Source organism: Parambassis ranga, chromosome 13, assembly GCF_900634625.1.
Source record: "Parambassis ranga chromosome 13, fParRan2.1, whole genome shotgun sequence".
Taxonomy (NCBI): Eukaryota; Metazoa; Chordata; class Actinopteri; family Ambassidae; genus Parambassis; species Parambassis ranga.
The window spans coordinates 4,757,605-4,778,461 of NC_041033.1; the positions used below are offsets into that span (position 1 = coordinate 4,757,605).

Consider the following 20,857-nt stretch of genomic DNA (forward strand, 5'->3'; position numbering starts at 1 on the left):
CTTGTCTTGCGGAATTTACACCCAAGCTGGATCAGTCTGTATTGTGATTTTCCACTTTTATTTTGAGTATGGTTCCAAATCCAGACTTCCATGGGTTAATAATTTTGATTTACATTGATCATTTCTGTTATTTTGTTCTGCACTATGTAACAAGATAAGATTTTCAACTGGAATATTTCATTCATTCACAGCAAAAAGTCCAGTGTTGAATTGACTCCCACAGAGTTGATTTTCCAGGGTTTATATGGCTCCACACTTTCTGGAGTTAAATTAACACTTTCAAAATAGTTAAACATTCAACACTCTGTCAGAGTTAATTCTTTAACTCCAACAGTAGAGTTACATTAACACCTTGAGATTTGACAAATAACACTGGTCAGAGTTAATTTTTACTATTTGTATAGTGTTGATTTCACTCCTGAAATTGGCAATCTATTAAGACTGGAACAGTGTTAAAAGTATATATAAATATATAAAATAATAATAATGAATTGAAACAAATATTCTTATAAATAACATTTATTTCTCCCTTTGCAGTCATGTACACAACTGAATTAAAACATTGTGAATGAAGGAATAATATATAAAGATTCATCTAAAACACAGTATGAGCTTTGTATATCAAATGGTTTATAAAACTTAAGCTCAGACATTTTTAATAAGCACCTTTCCTCACTTCGTAATACTCTGAATGCATGATGATATTCATCAAAATTCTCTGTGAATAGCTTGTTTGTTAGAAAAAAAATGTGATCTTCAACCAACAGTACATCAATTATTTGACAAAAGACTGGCATATCTTCTTCTAATGCACTGCATATGGCAAGTCCAGCTCTATATTCTACACCATCGATTTTAACCCAACTCGTTGAGAAAACTTCTGTGGATGACAAGATCATGTGAAACACTTCATTGTTGACTGGTACTTTCTCATCTCTGAGGGAAAAAGATTTTATTGGCCCATACTCAGTTTTTTTGAGAGTGAATGTTTCCCAGTAATATGCAATGGTCATCTGATGCTTCTTAGCAAGTGATTTAGTTATGTTTTTGAAATTTTTAAAAGAGTCTTTAAACACTTTATGTTTGGCTTCAAACCTCATAGACCACATATGTAATAAGGGGCCAATTTTCCTTATACAAGATGGGTAATGGATCATAAAATGATGTTTAGGTATCAAATTTTTGTGTGGATACAACTGTTTAAACAGCTTGTGATGGTCAACAATCAAGTGCTTTAAATATATTGTCATGCCATGAGTGAGGGTAGGTGAAAACACAATGTTCATTATTTGAAGTAACAACAGAAACAAATTCCAGTTTTCGTTTCCTGCAGGAATAATATCTCTAAGCAATAGTGGGATGTTTTTAACAAGACACAGTGTCTGAATAGAGTTCAATCCAATACCATTGCCTGCACTCTCCAAGATAATTTTTGTGGGACGGTTTTTTCGTTCTAAAAATCCATAATCAAAACTATAAATCCTGGAAAGCAAGTCCTGTTCTGAAATAAAGTGCTGAGTGAGATATCCAAAAAGCAATTTGATCTCATACTGAGCCACACCCTCAAGAAGGTCATGCATGATATCAAATGAATAGTTATTACTAACATGGAAATACTTCAATGAATTAAGTGTTGATTTTTTTTTCAAACCATATACTGATTTGAGTTGGGGATTTTTCTCCAGAGACTGGTAATGCATTTCAAACATGTCTTTTTCACGAAGGATCACCTTAGGATCATCTTCACTGAATACTGTTTGAGAATCTATCTTCTCAATCAAACAAAGGCGACAAAAATGATGGCTACTGAATGACTCATTAAAACCAAGAATTGTGTGCATTCCTAGATTATCTCCAGTGATCTGTGAGATTGTACCATATACCTGTACATCAGAAAATGGAAGATTTAGCCCTTGGCTCTCGAGTTTTTTCACATCATTTACTAGTGGCTCCAGTATAGCATCAAAACCATAGTTGTGCAGATCTTGTGTGTGAAAAAGGGATACCAAATGAATGTTCATTAAAACTGAATTAAATTTTGGGGGCAAGTTTCTTATTATAAAATAAAGACAGCCAATTTTGTGAATTCCTCGTTTGGAGCCAAGGGGATTGGCTGTTTCAAAATCATCATAATATAATTGAATTTGTAATGCATGTCTTCTTGTTGAAAACAAAGGGTGGGTTTTAAAATAACTTCCATCAAAAAAGTCAGTGTAAATGTCAGGCTCTGATCGACATTCTTTCTTTAGATAATCACAAATTTCTGGATTTCTGCACATGAACTTCAATGTTTCTAAAATAGGCACATATACACTCAACAAAAATATAAACGCAACACTTTTGTTTTTGCTCCCATGTTTCATGAGATGGACTTGAAGATCTAAACTTCATTCCAGATACACAATATTACCATTCCTCTCAAACATTGTTCACAAATCTGTCTAAATGTGTGATAGTGAGCACTTCTGCTTTGCTGAGATAATCCATCCCACCTCACAGGTGTGCCACATCAAGATGCTGATCTGACATCATGATTAGTGCACAGGTGTACCTCAAACTGCCCACAATAAAAGGCCACCCTGAAATGTGCATTTTGTTTCTGCTTTATTGGCGGTCTGGGGACTCAGAACCAGTCAGTATCTGGTGTGACCACCATTTGCCTCATGCAGTGCAACACATCTTCTTCGCATAGAGTTTATCAGATTGTCTATTGTGGCCTGTGGAATGTTGGTCCACTCCTCTTCAATGGCTGTGCGAAGTTGCTGGATATTAGTGGGAACTGGTGCACGCTGTCGTATACGCCGGTCAAGCACATCCCAAACATGTTCAATGGGTGACATGTCCGGTGAGTATGCTGGCCATGCAAGAACTGGGACATTTTCAGCTTCCAAGAATTGTGTACAGATCCTTGCAACATGGGGCCGTGCATTATCTTGCTGAAACATGAGGTGATGTTCATGGATGTATGGCACAACAATGGGCCTCAGGATCTCATCACGGTATCTCTGTGCATTCAAAATGCCATCAATAAAATGCACCTGTGTTCTTCGTCCATAACAGATGCCTGCCCATACCATGACCCCACCACCACCATGGGCCACTCGATCCACACGCCATCAAATGTGAGCATTTGCCCACTCAAGTCTGTTACGGCGACGATCTGGAGTCAGGTTAAGACCCCGATGAGGACGACGAGCATGCAGTTGAGCTTCCCTGAGACGGTTTCTGACAGTTTGTGCAGAAATTGCTTGGTTATGCAAACCAATTGTTTCAGCAGCTGTCTGAGTGGCTGGTCTCAGACGATCTCGGAGGTGAACCTGCTGGATGTGGAGGTCCTGGGCTGGTGTGGTTACTCGTGGTCTGCGGTTGTGAGGCCGGTTGGATGTACTGCCATATTCTCTGAAACGCCTTTGGAGACGGCTTATGGTGGAGAAATGAACATTCAATGCACGAGCAACAGATCTGGTTGACATTCCTGCTGTCAGCATGCCAATTGCACGCTCCCTCAATGCTTGTGGCATCTGTGGCATTTTGCTGTGAGACAAAACTGCACATTTCAGGGTGGCCTTTTATTGTGGGCAGTTTGAGGTACACCTGTGCACTAATCATGATGTCAGATCAGCATCTTGATGTGGCACACCTGTGAGGTGGGATGGATTATCTCAGCAAAGCAGAAGTGCTCACTATCACACATTTAGACAGATTTGTGAACAATGTTTGAGAGGAATGGTAATATTGTGTATCTGGAATGAAGTTTAGATCTTCAAGTCCATCTCATGAAACATGGGAGCAAAAACAAAAGTGTTGCGTTTATATTTTTGTTGAGTGTACAAAAGTATCCCTCACAGATACTTGATCATAAGTACCGGATTTCTGATTTCTCCTGTTGTCATATCTCATGCCCAGTGTTATTTCTACTGGCTCGACAATTCCCCATTTTTGGGTGAAGTATTTATTTCGCTTCCATTCTGTATTCAAATTTGTGAAGGGGTTTTCAAAATGTTCAAATGATTCATTTATCACAGATATGTTAGGGTCAGTTACAGATAAAGCTGAGACAGCGGCATGCTTTGCTTGTGAGCAAAGCTCACTTGTTAGTTCCTCCAAATCTCCAACAATTGAGGACACCAAACTATTAGAAATCCCACTACCCTGTAATTTGGCCACAATCGATGCACACAATCCTTTGGTTAGATCTTTTTTAACCCCTGTATCAATGCCCTCAGAACAAGTACTAGAAGAGCTACATGGATCTGGTGGAATAAACCTGTCCTCCACAGCATTTTCCTGAGTAGAAGTTGCAACTGGCTCACTAGAGCAACACGCACCAGTTGAACTTTGAGCAGTTTGCTGAACATTGCTATGAGTACTGTTAAGGTGCTTACGAAAACCTGCATATGTTAGGAACTGATGCCTACAACCTTGCTGAGAACAAAACAATTTGAACTTGGGTCCAGGATAGTAACTGTGTTCAACCCTTAAATGTACAATCAACTGCTGACTGCAGGGAAACAATTTCTGACATACGAAACAGGTCAGCATTATTTTAGCCTCCTACTCAGAGAGTGAGAGTTCAACTGTCTGGTTAAGCAGTCTAGCTCTCATGTCTCTAACTCTGGGCGACTCCTTCATTTTCCCCACATCAATGTTATACACTGTTGTCTGTAGGAATGTGTAAAAATTCACAAGTGCAACATCATATGACAAATTGAACACAAAATGTGCCTTGAAAAGTTCATCACATGCCCCAAGGGAGCGGTTTGCCTGGCATGGGATGAGGTGTTTATCCATGGTGATGTAGAAGTTGTCAATCTGGTTCTTCTGACGTCCAACAGCGAGGAGATATGGCTGCCGACTCTGCTGGTTGCGGAAATGCTCCTCCAAACTGCAGCATGACTAGGATTGAGATAAGGAAACCCGACATTAGACACAATAATGTGCCGCAACAAGGAAAATAACATTAGACCAAAGAAGTGACTATTCAAACATCTTCTCCATGCAAAAGGAAGAGTGTCTTTAGTTTAATATCATTTTAAAGTTCATCATTTTACCTTATGAAACACTACAAGTCTCTCAGCTGCATCACACGCACTGATTTTTGGAGACTTGGGTCCCTGGTGATGGTGGCAAGAGATGTAGCAGCAATAACAGGGAGGCCATGTCTTGGTCATAAGCTTTTAACAAAGAGTCACAAGAATTAACTGAAAATTGTAAATATAATACATTTCAGGTCTGAATGGGAACAAGGACACAGTCATACACATATTGTTCATATTTAAAACAGTAGTTTAACAACTCACTTGTTGCCTCGTCAAAATCACGTCCTATGGGACTTTCTGCTGACTGCACCAAGCGACGCAGCTCTGGTGTAGAAGTCAGCTGTTTAGCCTCTTTTATGACATTTGGCTTGAAGAACACATCCCATTTCTGAAGCAGCCTAGCAGACGTCTCCTCATCAAACAGGAGTGTGAAGTCTTGATCCACCTTTACAAATTATGATTTGACTGTTACTACCAAAATGCTTTCACGTTTTAAGCCATTCTAAGCATCTGACCAAACTTACCAATCCTTTGGTATCCAGGAATCTCGGGAAGGTGGAGAGGATATTATCACTTCTGCCTGGGTCATTAACAAGCTTCTGGCGGTAATGAAAGGTCTCTCTCATCTTCTGGAAAATCAGAGACTTGTCTGTGGTGTGGTTGAGCAAAGATATAGCTTCTTGACAAGCACTACCATCAAGTTGCCTTTCAACATTAACAGTCCTTTGGAAATTTGGGCCTCTTGGAGAAATGTCAGTAGAGGTATTTGGTGACATTGCATATCCTCGACGAATCTTCCTTTGCACTGTTTTCAGACGCCAAGAAATGTATCCTGTGTTGCTTGCAGCATCATAGAAGTGTTCCTGAAATGCAAAAAAACACTGTCATGCACTCATGCAAGAATCACATCAAAGTGTCATGCAAACACTAATGATTATTACATAGCCTTTGTTGGAATATGGATCCCTGAGGGAGGGGAACAGCATCACTATCCCTTTGGCATAATCTTCTCTGACTGCTTTAGTGGGGAGGTGCCTGAGAGGATATATTAAATTAGTAAACTAAGTTTATACAATGGCCATGCAATTATGTGGCACAAATAAAAGATTACACACACATACCCATGATTATCAATCATGTGAGCCACTAGTATGTTGACCATTTGTCTTCTTGTGGCATCTGTTAGGGTTTCTGTTGTTTGGTACTCCTGCAGTACCTCTTCACCACCAGACTTGCTTCTAAGCACATCCTCAATCAACTAACATTAAATTGCAAAACAATGTGATAAATAGCTTTTCTAGAACCAAGAGTTGAAAACCAGGACGTGATAAGAATCAGAATTAGAATGAAGCCTTGTTATCACCTGCTTAGCGGACATTGAACGTAAATCCTCAATTCTCAATTTCTTCCTAGGGACCTCATCCATGATTATAGTTGATCCACTTGAACTGAAGCTCAAGTCAGATGCAGAAGACCTGGAGCAATCAGAGAATTCTAAAAGGAACATAAAAAAAATATGTTACCGTTTTTTTTCTTATAGGGTGTAGAGTGCTTTATCATAGTTAACTTAATATCTCACCATCATTTGAGAAAACTGTCAGCACCACATTGCCTTGTCCAAGAAGGTCACTGAAAATTTCAGCATCAACTTCTGTCCCTGTTGCATCCTTGAATGTAAGTTGTACATCAGGCGGAAGGCAAAATCTCTCAATGACTGCAAATAATCATAAGTTGAACAAAGAATGACTGTTAATCTTAAAAACGTTTATCCATAACCATATAATCATGACAGACCTAGCTCAGTTTCTCAAAATCAATTCCCTCATACACCCAAATTTGAAAATGAATGATTTAAAAATGTATATTATGTGTATATACAAAAACGTTTATCAGTTTATGCCCATTTATGAAATTTATGAGGCGTGACGAGTAATCAGTCTGCATGACTCGCGGTACAGCTGTCTCCTTCCCTGCGAGCAGCAGGCGTCTGCAGCAGCAGACTCCGCACGGGCAGACGGGCACCGACAAAATGTACGCGCACCGCTAGCGGGTCTGAGAGGAGGAAGAGATACTGGCACCTGACATACTCTCCTTACCCCTTTCTCCTCTCAGACCACAATTCGATTTTTTTGAAGCCAAACGAAAAAAAAAGAAAAAGAAAAAGTACATACCCTTTTCACTGAATTGTCCAAAGTTGAAGTGTCCTTCAACTTCATTCAGCTTCACATATTTTTTTTCTTCGCAGTACTTGACCTGCACCAGCATTTTACCTTGACTCTAATGTAGTTAACAAAAGACACGTGTTGGTCAAACAGGCTGACACATGTTCGGACCGTTTTTAGCGGTCCCTGTCATGTTCTACAGTTCTTCTGCTAAAAAATAATGTAACCATTAGCTCCAGTCTCAAACATTTTATGGAGTAAAAATATATATAAACCTTTGTTCTTTATCGTCTTGACTTAACATCAATTTGACTAAGCGTCAATTAGCTAGCAAGGCGAGCTAGCTAGCTAGCTAGCTGGCTTGCCTTGCTAGCTTTCACTACTAGCTCACCTGGACAAATTGTCTTTCAGTCAACAAACAAGGCTTACTACACGCTCCACATACATCGCGCTGCACGTACTACAGTTCGCAGCATCAATTTTTACCTATGTTAAAATGTAATTACACTTACCTATTAGAACGGCACCAGAACAGCAAAATGGAGTGGACTTGAGAATTTTGAGAAGAACGGAGAGAGGTACTGGGGCGGAGGCGGAGTTTAATTGTATCTCTGCAGAGTTGAGTTATGTTGGGTGAAAGAATTTATTCTGCATGGTGTTAACATGCAGTGTGTTCAGATATATAAGTTTTCATGTTTATATGTGTTTATCGCTTAATAATGTGATTTTCATAAGTGTTTATGTGTTAGGAAGTTTTATAGAAAATCAAAGTAATTTGCGGATACTGAATGTATTAATAAGTAATTTCATAGTATGTCATATAACGTTGTTTTCTGCAGTTCAGGCTGTGGCAGATGAGATCAGTTGTTTTTCTGTTCTCTGGAGAGAGCTCCGGTTGGTACGAGATGGTCATAAATTCAGACTAAGGACAGCAGCACCTTTGACCTGATAAAAGCCAGATTCTAAAGGAATGTGTTTTTCTCCTGAGTGCCCAGTTTATGGTCACCCCCAGATCGGACTCACAACCTATGAGATTTAAGGAATTGGAGTTTTACCTTATTTGGCAGTAAACACTAATGGTCTAGTTGCTGTATGAACCAGGGTCTGCAGGGGGGCGGTAGATGCCCCTGTGGGCCGGCAGGCAGGAACGCCCATGGGGTATATCAATGTGTGAATTCCATGTCCAGTTGTCGTTGCATTGTTCGTTGTTGCTGTGTGGTTGTTTGTTCTTGTTGGTTGTCCTGTTCTTGTGTTGTTCTTGTTTGGTTCTTTGTGTGCAACAACCCAGAGCTCTGCGACTCAGAATTTGCCTCATTGTTTAATAAATTATAATTTTGAGACCAGAATTTATCCGCTCCTTCCTTACAAACTAATTCAGGGGGTGATCAGAAGGAAACAAGGGGATTTTCACCCCGACAGTTAACACTAATGTGATCAACTCTATCAAATAACTCCACAACTGGACACCATTTAACTCTGAATGTGTTGAAATTACACTTTTGGAGTTAAAATGAACTCCTAAATGTTTAACCCTGAAATTCTAACTCTCCAATTTTTGCTGTGTTGAGATCTAGGAGGTGTTATTTTAGTGTTCACTTTATTTTTTTAACAGTGTATAATAAGACTTTCAGACTGCTTCTGGGTTGAGGGCTTACCTTCCTCTCAGTGGCACCACATGTGTTTTAAGCTTGTAATCTCATTATATTCACTCTCTCCTCATTCTTCCTCACTCTGCTCCCACACACATTCCAGCCTTTGCTCTCTGCCACAAAGGGGTGAACTTGTGCTCCTCCTGTCTTTTTAGCACTGTCACTATTCATCCTTTGTGAGAAAGGTTGAGTTCACATGAGACACTACACATGTGATCTAATGCAATAAAAGTGAGAAGTGGAGAACAGCTGTAAGTCTGGTGACTGTGATTTACCCCGGGTTACTACGCACAACTAACAGTAGATCAGAGGAAAAAAGACATGCAGAGAGAATGAAAGAAACATGAAGATGAGGCTGAACTGATAAGCAAGATGGCTAAGATGAGAGGAGAGAGAGAGGAAGGAGAAAGAAATGAAACCCTCAAAGAGAGGAAAACTGCAAGGCACAGAAAATCAGGCAAAAGAGAAAAAGGAAACAGTGGATGTAATAAGGGGAAACAAGCTAATACCAGAGTGGGGATGAAAAGTGCCAAAGCAGCAGCCAGACAGCCTCAGTCTGAGATTAGAGAGGAAGCAAAAGTGGAGAGTGAGGTTAAAGGAAATGGGAAAGGGAAGTGCAGAGCCATTTATTTTTCTTCTTCCCCTCTGTAATTCATCCTCTTCCTCCTCTTATCACAGATCAGGACCACTGGCTGCCAACACACACACATACACACACACAATCTCTCTTCTCTCTCTCTCCCACACACACACAAATGACATATGGAGAGTCAAGCAGAAAATGCAGCTGCTTTCCTTAAAAATGAGTATTTGCCCGAGAGGGTCTAATGATCTCCGATACTAGTTCTAGCTTTTAGTTTGGCTGGGAATTTTCCACCAGCTTAGCTGCTAACACTACCTGCTGCTGTGAGTCTCTGACACCTCTTTTAGCAAACCTGAACTGAAAAACTTTAACGGTTTGCTTGTGTAGTTTTTGTGTGTCTGCGTTCAGTTTGTAATATCTACAAGTGAGAAAATACAAAGTTAAGAAGAAAGAGTTCAATTCTGCTATGAAAGTGAAATCATAAGTAATACATCACACCAATGCAGCTTCATCCAGGACTTGTTAGAAAGAGGGGAACAGACACCAAAATATGATGTGCAATGCAATCCTCAAAAGAGTCATAATTAACAGAACCAATAGGGTGTAATAAAGTGTAATAATGGACACGTCATTCAAAAGTCTGATGATGACATTTGTGGCCACTTTCGTGTAATATCAGCCCAATCTACCATGTTGGGAGGAAAGATCAACATTTGCACAGACAGCATTAACATACATATGTGTTGATGACTGTATGCAGTATTTGTTTTGACTGTGTCAGCAAAGATGAACTAAGGATGAACTGAACATGCTCACACATGTGTTTATTGATCATTATTCATGTGTTCAGCAGGTCCATCTCTTTCTGAGGCTAACTAGATTGATTCAAGATTTGTGACAAGCTCACACAAATCCTTCTCAGCAGGCTCTGTGCTTACAGACAAACCCTGGGGACAGAGACTGATCAGACTGCTGTGAGGAAATATTGGAGTGTTATAAGTGTGATAATGGCCTATGGGGATGGCAGAGAGATGTATTTCACATACAAAGGGCAAAATAGTGTACCTACATGATAACTACTGCCTGTAAGCCAGTCTGTCTTGTGTTTTAAACGTTACTGTATAACAGCCACAAGTCTCTCAATAAAACATAAAGAACGAATCAGCAACACATCTCAAAAAAGTGGGGACAGCGACAACAAAAGGGTGAAAAAATAATAAGCACAAATCAAAAACAAATAGAGGAGCATGTGACAAGTAATTATGATAACTGGCAACAGGTGCCAGAAACAGAGAGACAGAGACTCTCAGATGTAACAATGAGCAGAGGTTCACCAATCTGTGACAAACTGTGGAAAAAATTCAGAAAAATGTTCCTCAAGATCCCACCATCTACAGCACATAATTTCATCAAAAGATTCAGAAAATCAGGAGTGTCTGTGCAAAGGTCAAAGGTCAAACCTGGAAGCTCATGATCATCAGGCCCTCAGGCAGCACTGCATTTAAACCAGGCATGATTCTCTACTGGACATCACTGCATGAGCTCAGAAAGACTTCCATAAATCACTGTCTGTGAACACAGTTCACCGTGCAGTCCACAAATACAAATTAAAGCTGCATCATGCAAAGAAGGAGCCATAAAATGTGAACATAATCCAGAAACACTGCTGTCTTCTCTAGGACCAACACTCATCTAAAATAGTCTGAGGAACAATGGAGAACTGTTCTGTGGTCACATGAATTAAAATTTGAAATTCTTTGTGGAATCCATGGACACCGTGTCCTGCAGACACACACAGTAGAGGGACCATCCAGCTTGTTATCAGCAGACAGTCCTCTGATGATATGGGGTGGCATTAGTGTCTATGGTGTGGGCAGCTGACACATGCCTTCATCTAGACGCCTGTTTCAGTGGAGTGCCTATAGTTTCTCCTTTGCATAATACAGTTTATTGCAGTTTCCATCACTTTTTAAGGACAGAGCTATATCTATTAATCTCAAGGAACCAAGAAACACTGGTTCAACCCTCGTTACCAAAAGCTCCTGTAAACAGAAGTAATATTGATGTATGCTGCATGCATTTTTAATAACCAGTCACATCTCCAATACTGCCTGTTCCAAAGATATAAATGTTTTATTAAGCTCTCCTCACTCTACAGAGTTACCTCCCAGATCATCGACTGTTTCAATGAATTTCTCTTCACCTAAATGTTGTATTAAACAGAGACATCAAACAGATACAGTGTGGTAGGGATTTATGTAAAAGTATACTGCTGTACATGTTATCTACTTGTTAAACTGCTGAATAATCTCTTTGTGAAAGGCAGAGTAGACTGCTTGTTTAGAACACATAAAAGACTTTGCTGTCGTCAAAGGTAAATAATATTCAATGCCACCTCGCTCTCCAAAAAAATGCCTACTGATCTCATAATGATGTCGTCCATGGGCCTCATTAGAAAGAGACTGACAGGGAAATGCAAACATCTAAAACACAAACACCTATGTTGTATTGCTCTAATTACTCCGTGGTAGTTTAGAAACCTGAACTGCAGTGTGAGGTTCATACTAATTGCCTTGACTGACGATACCCCTGGGGTCACTTTTAATTTGAGGCTGTTAGAGGTAAAGCAGCAACAGCATGGTGAGGCATGTGTGAACTTGCGGACACACACACACACACACACACACACACTCAAGGCTCGAAATTGTACCCAAAACACAAAGGGGACATATGAATATGCAGATTTCTTTTTTCATCAGTGTGACAATCTGCCACTCAAGGCTAGTGCTGTGTGTGGCAGTGTGGTTGTGACTACAACTCCTATCGTAGAAGACACACAGTGCAGCGCTTGAGAGAACTGGGATGCTGTTCGAGGTGAGAATAGCATTAAAGAGGGCGTTCATTTATTTTTGTACGAAACAAAATCATTGGCTTTACTTCAGTAGCATGATTTGGTTTTTCAAAGCTGGCTGCCCCCTATACAAATAACTACAATCAAGCAGAACATCTGGTTCATCCACAGTGCAACGAACCATGGATGAGTTATCAGGAAATTCAGGAAATTGGTGATCTCATGACTAATTTACCAATGTGAGATGTCTCAACAATTTGTTCAGTTATTACAGATGTATCCCAATCATTTTAGTCAATCATTATTTGGTTATTATTACTATAATTTGAACAATATGCAGAATTGTGATTTTTGCCTAATTATCCGTGAACATTAGCCTCAGCTGTGCACACTATGCTATTAGCACGATAGTATGCTGACTCAGTAAATGCCAAAGATGAATATGACAGTTTACAGTACTTCTTATATAAGTTGTGAGACACCTTTGCACCAAGGTGCCTTTGTTAGAATATCAAGCAGTAGACACTGCTGATCTAAGAACCCCACCTGGATTTTTAGATGTCTGAACGTCGATTTATTCCCCTACGTTGAATCAGAGAGCTTTCAGTTCAGAGTGAGTGCTGGTGCGTCAATCTCAGCTGCTGTTCTAGCGGGTTTCTGTGCTACAGTTTTGAGTTTCTTTTTGTTTACTTTTGACACTGCTGACTGAACTTGAGCAGATCAGTTTGGAATTGAGCTAATAAATATTGAACACTGGATACTTTCACGTGTGGTTTCCAAGTGCTGGTGCATTTTTAAAAATCCTTTCCAGAGGCAAACATATTTGACCCGTGGTCTTCCATTTTTATCAATTAATATTGTTATTATTTGTACACTAAATCTCCGGACTGATATTTGTATCTCTTTCCATCAATTTTCTGGCAGTCTTCCCAATGTGGTGGGTACGTGGGAGGTAGTACAATGCTACCACATGGGTCAGACATGCAGCACTGTGAGATGTGTAGTTATTGTACATTTCCAGTTTGATGCGTGTCATAAATGAAACTTTACAATAAGGAATGGTAGACATTTATGCTGGGTGTCCATTTGTTATTACTCACTGGAGGTGGCTAAATAATGTATGTACATGTGCAAAATGGGAGTTGGAAAAACATTTGCATAATAAATTCTGATGTAATGAACATTAAACTGACATGTTAGAAGCAGAGGAAGAAGAAGATTGTAACCTCTGCTTCTTCTTCTACTATCTATTACAGCCATGTTATATTAGTATGATGCGTATACCGCCACCTTTAAACAAAAATAGAGAAAAAAAAAACAACGGTTTCTGTGTTCACACTTAAATCCGAGGACACACATAAACAGAAAGTTTTTTTGTTTTTCTCAAACTGTTAGGTTCAGGCCTCTGTAAGACTGACTATATAAAGCTTTCTGTCAAAGTTTCTATTCCAGTGTTAGAGACAAACTGTATTACAGCCAATAAAACTGATAACCATCCAGCTGAACGAAGAGAGGCGGCTCAACAGTGTCTCATTCCATTATTAGTTTTTACTAGTGTGTCTGTGTGTGTGTGTTCAAGTTTGTGTTTCCTATGTGGACAGTGCAGAGAAGGGAGATGAAGAGACAAGATATGAGATGTACTGTAATAGTTTGAAAAGTTTTAAATTGTTTCGGACTGGCAGGGGAAAAACGTTTATCAGTATGTAGTTTCCTGTTGTTGAAAGGACCGAAGGAAGGACCGAAAGAAAGCAAAGATGTGGCATATTGGATGGACAGGGGCAGTGAACACTGGCAAAGGAATGGGCAGAGAATGGCAGCCCTCCAAGGAACTCAGAGGAAGCACAGCCATTATGTAGCAAGGAGAGATTAGCTGCTGCATCCTCATCATCCTGCTGGACAATGATGGGAACACAGCAATGATTGTAAGATTACATGCTCACAGGTCTACAAAGTCTGGATCATGGTCTAAGTCTAGTTGGTTTAGGACATCGACCTCAGCTTTTCTAACTAAGGTAGGACAGAAGTACTGGCCACTGTGACAGCTTAGGAGCCCTTGAAGACATATTGAGTTGTCAGGAAGTGATGATGAGGACAATAGAGACATACTCATTAACACATGTGAGGAAGGCAGTTGGTTTTGTGTATAAACGTTCCATGCGTTGGTAACACTTAAAATCATCGGGTCGGCTTCTTTATGCTTTCTGGGCCCGATCCAAACACCATAACAGACACCACAATTAACCTGTCACTGCACTTTGATGACACAATGGAAAAAAAACTCCCAAGAGCCAAGTAGTGACATGTGCGATATGTGCTCATTGAGGTCTGCAGGAGCTAAACAGGTAGAGAACCCAGAGGGCCTTCACTAAGACCGATTGCTGTTGATCAAGAGAGGCAACTCAGGGATCACATGTGCTATGCATGGGCCTGATCAACACTTAGTCCAGAGTGTCTGATGCTTGGAACACCACATGACACCTGCCGGTTCTTCATTTTTGGCCACAGGGGGGCAACAAAAACAACTTCTACAATTAAAGTAAGCACCACCTTTGATATTGATCTGTACCTGTATTTTTCTGCTGACTCTTGAGGGAACTATCTGATTCTTTAGCTATTAAACGCTCCATTATCTTCAGCAGGTAAATCGGTAGGAAGCTGAAAATAGCTGCCCACTGCAGCCCAAAACATCTATACACACTTGTCTATGTATGTGTGTGAGTGCACAGGTGCTACTCATCAGTAAAGGAGTTTCTACGAACACGTGAGGATCGGTGATTGGTAGGGAGACACACAGCTGAGCCCTGCTGTCCAAAGCCGGAGACCATGGCTAATTTGAACAGACAGAAAGCATGTCTTTTGTGTGTGCGTGTGTGTGTGTGTGTGTGTGTGTTTGACATTACCACAGTAGCCTGTCTTTAATATAACAACCACTAGGCCTATTAAATATCCCCTGATGTGTGGCCATGACATTTACTACCCCCTCTCTCTCCCTGTCCTTCCCTTTTCCAAACAATGCGCATAGCGACGACTGTCCTTATATCAAGGGAGAGTGTGTGTGTGTGTGTTTTTTTTTTACTATGTTTTCAGGCTTCAAAGAAATGATTATGGCTTAGAACCAGGAGCGGGCACGGATGTTATTATGGACACACACAACAGGCCTGGATGCTGTGTGAGTCCTCATACATACAAAACATGTAGGGTGTGTGACATCTTTTGTAGCATCCTGGTGCTTTTATTGTGCATAATAGAATCTGGGATTCAGCTTGCCATTATTATTCTCTGTAAGTTTGCCCCTTGGCATTATAAACCTCTACTCAGCATGCTGCCATAATGACTTTGCCCTACTTGCATTTATTCTTTTGAAATATAGATATATATAAAAAACTTCTTATTCTATTTTTTTCTTTGTCTGATTTTGGTGACGCTAATTCCTCTGAACCTTAAAATCAGTTGGTACAGCACTGAGAAATCACCCATCTTAAGAATTGATTCAGACTAGAGAGTACTAATGTTAAGTTTGAAGACGTCCCTTGAATCATTTATAATCTTGAAGCAAACTGATTTAACTTTTTTCAGTCTTAATTTAAGATCCTATTGAAAACATCTAAAACCACAGACGTGTGCTGCCACTCCTTTTGAGAAAACACAGATTGGAAGATTGAATATGAGCCAAACAACTTAACAGTATTTGCAGGGTTCAGTTGCTGTCACTGAGCTGCTGCCAGAGCCCTCATTTACCGCTGTTTATCACCAGCCTGCTAACATCGTGTCCTGTGGGACGATAAATGGCCAGACGCCAAAGAGGGCATGAATCACCTTGCAAATGACAGAACAACACAGATTGCGCATGGTTACATGTGACGGCGCAGCCTGCGTGTGCCCATGTTCCGTCGCACGTGCCACCGCACTCTCTGACATGTGTATACTTGCAGTCATCCTGAGTGCCGTTTGTGTTGTTTTTGTTGCCAAAACACTCAGACACTCGTCTTTGCATTACTCTGTGGCTTGTTAAGACTGCCATGACTGCTTTCTGATGTGCTAGGAGCCAGGTTGGTTGAGTCACGGTGCTCTTAGTAAAGTGCTGTTGATCACACCAGCTATACTTGACAGGCCAATTCCTCAGGGAGAGAAAGAGGGTCAGAAATGGAAGAGAGAGAAAGAGAGAGAGAAATACAGAAAAGTGAAATAAGGAAGCAGACACCATGAAAGGCACAAACTGAGCCTCACATTTAGATGTAAGCAGGAACACACACTAAACCACTCCCATACAAAGCACAACTGTGAACACTTAGTATGTAAACTCAAGTAATCACACACAAACAACTGCATCTGTGATTGTGGATGTATAAATGCAGCACACATACACACACACATGAATATGTTGAAGGCTCACCTTGCCATCCAGGTTTGCAGACCGGTTTGACATCAATGCGGACAGGGACGCTGTGCAGGGCTCTCTTCTGGCCGCAGTCCCAGGCTGTCACCTGGATCTCGTACTGCTGCTGGCGGTCGTAGCTCAGCTTCTCCGTGTTCCGGATGTTACCTGATGGGGAGGAAAGGTTAAATAGGTTTTTTCAAAGCAGCTCATCATAATGTATTGCGTCTCATAATGAAAACATTTCGTGTTGGCATATCCACAAATGGAAATGTTTGAAGCTGTAAGTTGAAAATCCACTGTCATTATCTCAGTAAACCAAAATGTTTTCCTATTGTCTGCTTGGAGTGGATGTGATGAAGTGTGTTTTAGTGTCTGCCCATCCATGATGAAACCAACACCTGGAATTCATTCAGGTAATTGCTAATAATATGAGGCAGCTAGGAGGGATGAGATGGCTGCTGTGTTGGACCTTTTTACTTAAAGACATTTTTGACATTTCACATAAGGAAAAGCAAAGGTGTAAATGAAACGAATGATGGCTGAATTCCATTTGGCTAACTGGATACCAGATGGCCAGGATTTTGGGCAGAGATACACTATTTTAATAGAATCAACAATGATGGATGTACAGAAGTTATCCTGATGGGTTTGCCTTCAATGAGTCAAGATATTGGCTGTGAAAAAGTCATATCCATCAGTTGGAAATCTACATAAAGCTTAATGTGTAATTATAGTCTCCAGTCTTATTAAATCTGTTAGATGACAGCAGAGGTTGATGTACAATGGAATGGAATGAAGTGGTTTGAGAAACATGTTTCTTTAATATTTCAGTAATATATACCACAAACCCTAATCTGTGTTGTGAGCGAGGAACAATGCAGGGTTTCTCAAACCCGTGGTTGGAAGACTGACTTTATAGAGTCATAAAATGGTTGTGGAGGCTGTGGCAACTAAACGAGCTTCATTTTAAAGCAGCTGTATGCAATATGGACGTTCAGCCATTCTTTTAAATGTATTCTTAATGGCTCTGTTCTTTACTCTGTTGTTCTTTTACAACTTCAGATTTAAACTTCAGCTGAATACAAGTGAACTTGCCTCGGGGAAAGTGAGCACTGGCACTTAAATGTGTGTGTGTGTGTGTGTGTGTGTTCTACATCCTGGTCTGTCTTTTTTGACTTTGTTAGATGTATGTGCTGCTGCTTATTTGCTCATACTGTGTGTATTTGTTTAAAGGACTAATGGGTATTTAATTTTAAAGCATCACTATGTATCATTGTCATATTAACTGTGATGCCTTAATGTAATCACTGTAACAAATGAGACCATGGTGGGGATGACAGGTAGCCTCCATCTCTTCAAGAGGGTTGATTAGTGTTAATGTTTCTCAAAATTAAGAACATGTTTCTATTACATTTCTGTCGCCCCCTCCACTCACCTCCTGGGTGTTACTTTTTTGAAGGTAATAAATCCCCCCCAATCCCCCCACCCCTCAACATTATCATCAGTCACCACAAGTGGGATTGCTATTGTTCTGAAAAGTGTTATACTTTGTCTGACTCTTCGCTGATGATTAGGCCTTTGTTCTATCAATAAAGCAAACTCCACTTCATCGCTCACTGATTTACTGCACTCTGCTGTAATACATGAATAAGAATAAGGAGAAATCATCAGGGTTATCTCAGCATGGGCTTTGAGAGGACACAATTTACAAAGCCTATTATCAGAAAACTGGTGGATGCAGTTAGAGAAATATAGTTGTTGTTGTCACTAATGAGTAGGCTCTCTCATACCCACCGGGCAGTGAGCTTATTCAGGCCTGTTAACTTATAGAACTTATAAAGTTATTATTAAGTTTGTACGGCTGCTTTCAGTGTATAAGGGCAAAAAAAACCTGGCAGAAGAAGCTCACACATTTGTAGTTCCACAAACTCTAGGCTGGCTCCAAAACTGAGTTAAAAAATATCCAGTGTGGTGCCATTTGTGCTGTTTCGGTCACTACTGGCCAACAACTAGACGATTAAAGTGGACACAATAAGGCTGCATTCAGACTGCATGCTAGATCCAAGAACTTTTGGGAGACCTTTCAAACAAAAACACACCGAAATCAGTTGCACTTCAGTGAGTTTTGCTGAAATAATTGGTTTGATTTTGCTGAATCTGTTTCAATCAATCAATCTTTTGTGTCTATCTAAGAATTTTATTCTTAACAGTTTCATGCATGCTGCTGCCGTAGTGTCATAAATTCTCTAATAGGCTGCTCTTCAGGTTTGTATACTTCACCTGAAAAAAGAGATTTGAAAAACTTAGAATCATTGCTGTCAAAGTCATGCTTGATTTTTTTTTTATCAACTTTGAAATAATCCATTTAACAAATCCAAGTGATGTGGGTAGAATTCACACCTACTTGTCCTTGTAAATCAATCCCACTCTGCACCCTGCTGATGATTTTATTTATTCTGAAACATTAACAATGATTCTGGGATGTTACACTGCTTCTCTTAAAAGAAACAAAACCACCCACTCGTCTCCGCAGGATATTTAGCATCCAGACTGCATCTAGTAACTGAGAGTCTCCTGACTCGCTCGTAACCACGACCCATTTTTTTCTGAGCATCTTTCCTGATGCAGAGCGGAGTGCATGTGGGGAGCTCTTGTAGTCCTAATGTGTCTGTTAATATTTGATGATTCTTTCACTACAGACGGATGACAATGCTACAAAGGCAGCCATGGTGTGGGCGGGGAGGGGCACCCTGCCTGAGAACACATGCAGAGTGTAAAGTGCATTGGAAAGAGACCCCATTGGCCCTTATTGGCTGTGAGTTGAAACAGAGCTGGAATGAATAAGTTTGACTTGTGTTACAGCCTGGGTGCTTTTTGAGGTTTCTATATTGTGGGCAGAGAGGTGTAGAGGGAGCTGAATTTCGAAAACGTGGTATATTTCAAAACGAGTGTGCGAGTACGGCGATTAGCGGTAATTCATATGAGGATGGCATTGTTCGCCTTCCCATCCACATCCCCCCCCCCCCCCCCCCCCACCCCAGCCTTTCCATTCCCTCTCAGTGCGCATCATTGTCTCACTGTTTTGCAGCCTCATCCCATTTCACTGTTTGCTGCCTCATCTGTTGTGCTGCCCTCTCTCTTTTTCCAAACACACATACACAAGTATGCATGTGCACTTACACACTCGCACCTTTTCTGCATGACGGAGGCTCCTAGTCCTGCTCCTTCATTACTACATCAACTTATCCGTGTCAGCAGGGTGTGCGTGCTGTGACTGCTGGTTAGGGTGGCCAGCTAAATGACTGCTTTATCTTCCATCTCACTCCCTCTATTTGCTTCCCCATCAAAGCCACATAAACACATAAGTAACCCGTCTCTGCATCTGTCTTTGTGAATTCCCTCCATCATCCCTCTTTAATTACTATCCAGTTTACCGCACAGCATTTCTCGGCTAAGGCTGCTTAGCCTCCTTTGTCTTTGTTTGAAGGATGCTGCTGGCATTAATCTTCTTTTCCTTCTTATTGTCAATAAGGTGCATGAAACATAAAAATAGACAGCTTCAAAAACATTTTGTCTTGCAATATTTTTACTACAATTATGGTTTATGGGGGGTGGGGGGTGGAGAAGGGGGTGGGACAGAAACACCCAGACCTCCCTGTTCCTTAAGCTCCTCCTGGGGGAATCCACTGGATATAATCCATCCAGTAGGTTGTGGGTGGGCCCCAGGGTCTCTGCCCAGAGGGCCATGCCTGGTACACCTTTAACCAGATCCCAGAGTCATGTCAACTACGCTACTCTCAATATGGTGGAATAGCAGCTGTACTCTAGCCCTTCCTGGATAAATCATTGTCTGAAGGTACGCACTCAGGGGAATCACTCAAAGAGCTGAGGCTACAAGCCTGGTTGTAGCTGCCTGATTCATTTTGACCAGGCGTACGCATGCAGCATCACTTTGTAACATGAATACTGTATGTGCCATAGCTTGCAGTGACAAACGGTGGCGTCTTATAAACCTTGCTGGACTTCTTTGGACTGTACTTCATTGGCTCATTAGTACCCAAAGCAATGAATTCTCAGCAGTATAATCTCATTTTTTTCCGTTAACTTGGCATGAAGAAATGAGCCATGTTAGACTTAATATGCAAAAGTCAATATTAGAAATTTACTGACATTTAGATAAATATAGAATATCATC

At 40.6% G+C, this 20,857-nt stretch overlaps 2 protein-coding genes across 3 annotated transcripts in view; both read right to left on the bottom strand.

Moving 5' to 3' along the window:
* Nucleotides 1-20,857, bottom strand: part of LOC114445041 (calsyntenin-2-like) — a 219,611-nt gene that overhangs the window by 60,500 nt on the left and 138,254 nt on the right. The window contains exon 5 of the mRNA XM_028419985.1: nucleotides 16,678-16,827. Coding sequence (XP_028275786.1) covers nucleotides 16,678-16,827 — 150 coding nt within the window. The remainder of the gene's footprint in view (nucleotides 1-16,677; nucleotides 16,828-20,857) is intronic.
* LOC114444675 (uncharacterized) lies at nucleotides 3,840-7,823 on the bottom strand. Of its 2 annotated transcripts, XM_028419399.1 has the most exons (10): nucleotides 7,714-7,823; nucleotides 7,211-7,316; nucleotides 6,619-6,753; nucleotides 6,403-6,533; nucleotides 6,161-6,297; nucleotides 5,981-6,074; nucleotides 5,564-5,902; nucleotides 5,301-5,484; nucleotides 5,052-5,174; nucleotides 3,840-4,896 (listed from the first exon to the last, which is right to left on the bottom strand). In XM_028419399.1, the coding sequence occupies exons 2-9, from the start codon at nucleotides 7,302-7,304 to the stop codon at nucleotides 5,083-5,085; spliced, it is 1,206 nt and encodes a 401-aa protein (XP_028275200.1). In that variant the 5' UTR covers nucleotides 7,305-7,316; nucleotides 7,714-7,823; the 3' UTR covers nucleotides 3,840-4,896; nucleotides 5,052-5,082. The 2 variants fall into 2 exon arrangements, with proteins under 2 accessions (XP_028275200.1, XP_028275199.1); XM_028419398.1 differs by having other exon boundaries at nucleotides 7,211-7,804.

Bases quoted from the DNA above. Each gene is read 5' to 3' on its own strand.
- LOC114444675 (XM_028419399.1), bottom strand. From the start codon at position 7,304: ATGCTGGTGCAGGTCAAGTACTGCGAAGAAAAAAAATATGTGAAGCTG. The intron at 6,298-6,402 runs GTGATAACAAGG...ATTTAATGTTAG, and splicing joins GTTCAATGTCCGCTAAGCAG to TTGATTGAGGATGTGCTTAG. The intron at 6,075-6,160 runs GTATGTGTGTGT...ATATCCTCTCAG, and splicing joins CACATGATTGATAATCATGG to GCACCTCCCCACTAAAGCAG.